The sequence below is a fragment of the Aplysia californica genome, unplaced genomic scaffold, assembly GCF_000002075.1.
Source record: "Aplysia californica isolate F4 #8 unplaced genomic scaffold, AplCal3.0 scaffold00198, whole genome shotgun sequence".
Lineage (NCBI taxonomy): Eukaryota > Metazoa > Mollusca > Gastropoda > Aplysiida > Aplysiidae > Aplysia > Aplysia californica.
The window spans coordinates 729,256-733,479 of NW_004797468.1; the positions used below are offsets into that span (position 1 = coordinate 729,256).

The following is a 4,224-nucleotide window of genomic DNA, read 5'->3' on the forward strand; positions in this document are numbered from 1 at the left end:
CGCGCTCTTGATACTACATTGGTATAGGAGAACTGTAAATAAAGAAGTGTCACCCAGCAGACTCAGGTGTAGCATAGCTAGGTTGAAATTGGGGAATAGCCAATCCTATTTCTTATTTTTGTTTGCAGGACATACAGTAGATCTATGGAAACATCGGGAAGGGCAGAATGTGTTGCTCTTTCATCAGAAGAGCAAGTCGTCTGCTGTCTGGTTTAATTGCTAATGTTCTTCTCTTCAGCAAATTCATTGTAGCATGAAGAGACTTACACCCCCCCCCTCCCCTGTTCCCGTCTCGCCATTCCAAATCTGTGTTTTGACATCCATGTGCAACATGACACTCAGCCGGTTAACCAAGTGTGCATTTTAGGCGTGAGTGGGGCTTAACAAAACGCCTCTTTGAAGAACTGCATATATTATAACTTTTAACTGACTTGCTCGCTTTTTTCAATGACATCCTCGCTCACCACAAACCCATTAGACACAGATGCATGTGTACGTTAGAAAATAGAGAAAATAAGTTACAAAAAGTATGACAAATAGAAGTAGCTTTCATCGAGATAGCATCGTTGTCTGTATATTGAGAAGACACTCTCATCACATTCTTTACTCATTAAGGCGGATACAAATTACGTTTTAGATAATTATGGCAATGGTTCCCAAAGAATGATTTCCTGTGGAAGGCCTGAAATATTCTGAACTGGCGGCAAATAGTTTCCTTATTTCTGGCTAAATCCTTCATATCCAAATCACGGCACCCTGATCCGATAATCTCATGTTGCTTTTTAACTGTACCTAGCAATATTATGGAGATAGGATCCACACACTTTAGATAATAGAATGTTTGTTATGGGTTCGTTGACTACATTGTGAAATGGCATTTGTTTGACAAGATCCCTCTTTTTGGTCAGCTGAGAAATCCCTAAGTAACGAAGTTAATATTCTCTCATCACTTTCTCTAACCATTGGTGCTCCTCCACATGACAACTGACCAGACTGATGAAGGCACCACAAACATGGAAACTTTCCCTTTGCCCCAGATTTCCCGCACAGTTTAGCCAGAAAATCATAGTCTCCAAAAACAAAAATCTAAACTTCCTTGCCATCCCAGATGATATGCTGTAATGAATCAATCTGATCACGAAAGGAAGCATCAAAAGCAATTTCAATGTTTTCCCGGTAGTCTTTTTCTTCAAACATACCAAAGAGTAAACTGTTAAGCTTTGAGTTTGGATTCTCAAGATTCAACACCTGTAATGACATTGTTAAACGAGCCCCCACCATGACCCCCCCACCCAGTTTTATCCAAATTTCCTCACTTGAAAGGTAGCCATCATAATGTCAGTCGGCCCTGTTCCTTGCAGCCAACCAAAGTTTATAGAATAGAGATGATAAACTACAAATAGTGACTAATGAGCTGGGTACTTTCACATTTGAATCTTCGACCACTTTGAATAAATCAACTTTAGTAATTTGAAAGGAACTATCCAAATACTTATTAAGTTGACACCTCTCTTTGTGTTCCGACCGGAACGTTAATTTCTCTTTGAGAATGTTTTCTACTGTTCTGTACTGAGTCCATGGAAGATTTGTGTGTGTGTTTTGAAAGAAGTACCACAGACACTTGACAAGTTTGCTACTCTATGACCTACTGTCTCCTGTCATGTGTTGTATTTCACCTGAATCTTTATCCTCTGAAAGTAAGGTCCTACTTCTATTTTGCTAATTTATTTGATCTTTGCGGTGTAGCAGGTGGTGATTTTCTGCGAGGCTTTACAAAGCGTGTGAAGCACAACGGTTGTCCTCTTGTCCGGCAAACTAACATATCACTATCCTCTGTATTAATTTTACGCTTTGTAAGACGTGTGTAAATGGCCTGCTCACTACTGTTTAGTGGTTCAAGTAAAGATTTCTTCAGTAAATTACGTTCTGTCATAGATTCAAGCAAAACTGATGCGTCGCTTTTTAAGGGTGATGTACTTGCGTCTACATATAAGGGTGATGTACTTGCGTCTACATATAAGGGTGATGTACTTGCGTCTACATATAAGGGTGATGTACTTGCGTCTACATATAAGGGTGATGTACTTGCGTCTACATATGATGGTGATGTACTTGCGTCTACATATATTGGTGATGTACTTGCGTCTACATATAAGGGTGATGTACTTGCGTCTACATATAAGGGTGATGTACTTGCGTCTACATATAAGGGTGATGTACTTGCGTCTACATATGATGGTGATGTACTTGCGTCTACATATAATGGTGATACTACAGATTCGACCGAAGCAGATGGACTGACCTTGAAAGGAGAAATACGTGCGTCCACATATGACTTCTTCACAGAGGTACTAGTTAACAGAAAATCACAATCAGGAGCTGTTGAACTTGAAAGAAAAGAAGAGTCATCTGACTCTGATATTATATTAGAATTAACTTGGGAGGAGGAAGCAGACTCCCCTAGACAGCAAGAATGGGATACGTACTCTTTATATGTTACCGAATGTAGACACAGATTGCACATCATTCTTAAATTACGGAGCTGTTCAATCAAAACAGACTCGGCAGATTCAATTTCTGAAAAATTATTTTTCATACCACAGGTAGGACATGGCACTGAATTTGAAACAGACATTTTAAAAATAGTCGAAAGACACACAGCACAAAAATAGTGATTACACTTAGTTTTGACAACATGGTGTGTCAAAAAGGACGAACATAATCTACATTCAAACTTCTCTTTATGAGATGATGGCATGCTCTGCAGACTAAAATGACATTTTTCTTGTTTGTTCATCTTGGGTAAAAAGCTGACAGTGCTGTTATCATAAAGAGAACTAAATATATTATCCTGGCTTAAGTTGTAAAATAAAAATGTTTCATTGTGTGAAAAATCTGGTTTCTTTCTGCGACCCCCTATCCCTTTTTTCTGAGACATTCTACATGTACTACATTGGTTACACTCACTGTTGTAGGGCTCCCAAGAGATTTCTCTAGCTCTCTTTGCAGGCATGCCATCATTGACATCTTTTTTCAAATAACCGAGCATTGTCCTGTAACACCTCTGACACATCTTGCTTGGATGCTGGCTGGGGACGTCATCCTGAATGTTAACGGCGTAAACTGTCCAGATAGAGTCCCTGTAAGTGCTACAGTCCTTAGGCTTGGCAGATTTTGCCGACATCTTGCTGCCACAAAAGCGACATAAAGACCGGAGATGATCCATGTGTTCTCCAAAAGTATGCATACTGGAGACCTGGTATCTGTAAAAAGTAAAATGTAAGTAAATATCAGTGTCTGTGCATACCATAGATTAAGAAGCAAAAAGAAGGGTTGACACTTTCCGTAAAGGTGGAGCCAAATCTAATCTCGTCCTAAAATTTAGACAGGTATGACAAAACCAAGTAGAAAAATGATTTTAGTATCCTCATATAATGAATAACAACCTTTTTTTGTAACTCACCTTACTCTCATGCTCCAACACTATCAACATTTCATCACAATAATAAGTTAATGGAGAAATGAAGTGGGTTTATATAGAGAGAAATTATATATATACCCGGTATATATAATATAATATAATATAATATATATTTATATATAATTTTTATATTATCTAGGCCTATGGCGCTCATTTAAAGAATAACTAGATCTAGATTCTATATATAATTTTAAACTATAGAACTAACACACAGAGCTCGATCTAATAACCCAGTTGTACTTACCAGCTTTAAAATGTCCAAACGGTGAATATGTAGGCTTCACTTTTCAACTTCTTATGAAGTGAAGTAAAGCTGAAGATGTTTAACAATGTTGTCTGTACCAAAACCCTGGGAGAACTCTGTGAGACTCACAATTCCTTCACGGTGGTTGGCTTTGTGGGCACTCGGGAGACCGGCTGGCTGGGCCGTCAATTATAAAGCTTGGCCGCGGCAACCCATGTTTAGCCTCCCAGGGGAACAAAAATCCTGACTGGAGTTGTGTGTGGTAGCAAACCACCATCGTGAGGAGCAGGTAGTATAATACACCGCTGTACCGTAGGGTGTAGTATCTTTGGCTGTACTCTCTTTTTCCTTAGTCTAAATGAGTCGGCTGTGAAGACACCATATGTTGCAACCAAGGAGCCCCTTAGCTGTGTGTGAACTGCTTGGTCTGGGGAAATAACCGTAAAAGTTTGTACGGCGGAAAATCGGACCACCGGTTGAACAAATGTTGCCCCCCCCC

The 4,224-nt window shown here is 39.4% G+C and overlaps 1 protein-coding gene across 1 annotated transcript; it reads right to left on the bottom strand.

The window, feature by feature from the left end:
- Positions 1–19: 19 nt before the first annotated feature.
- LOC118477733 lies at positions 20–3,251 on the bottom strand. Its single transcript, XM_035969936.1, has one exon. The coding sequence runs from the start codon at positions 3,245–3,247 to the stop codon at positions 1,712–1,714; it is 1,536 nt and encodes a 511-aa protein (XP_035825829.1). The 5' UTR covers positions 3,248–3,251; the 3' UTR covers positions 20–1,711.
- Positions 3,252–4,224: the final 973 nt, after the last annotated feature.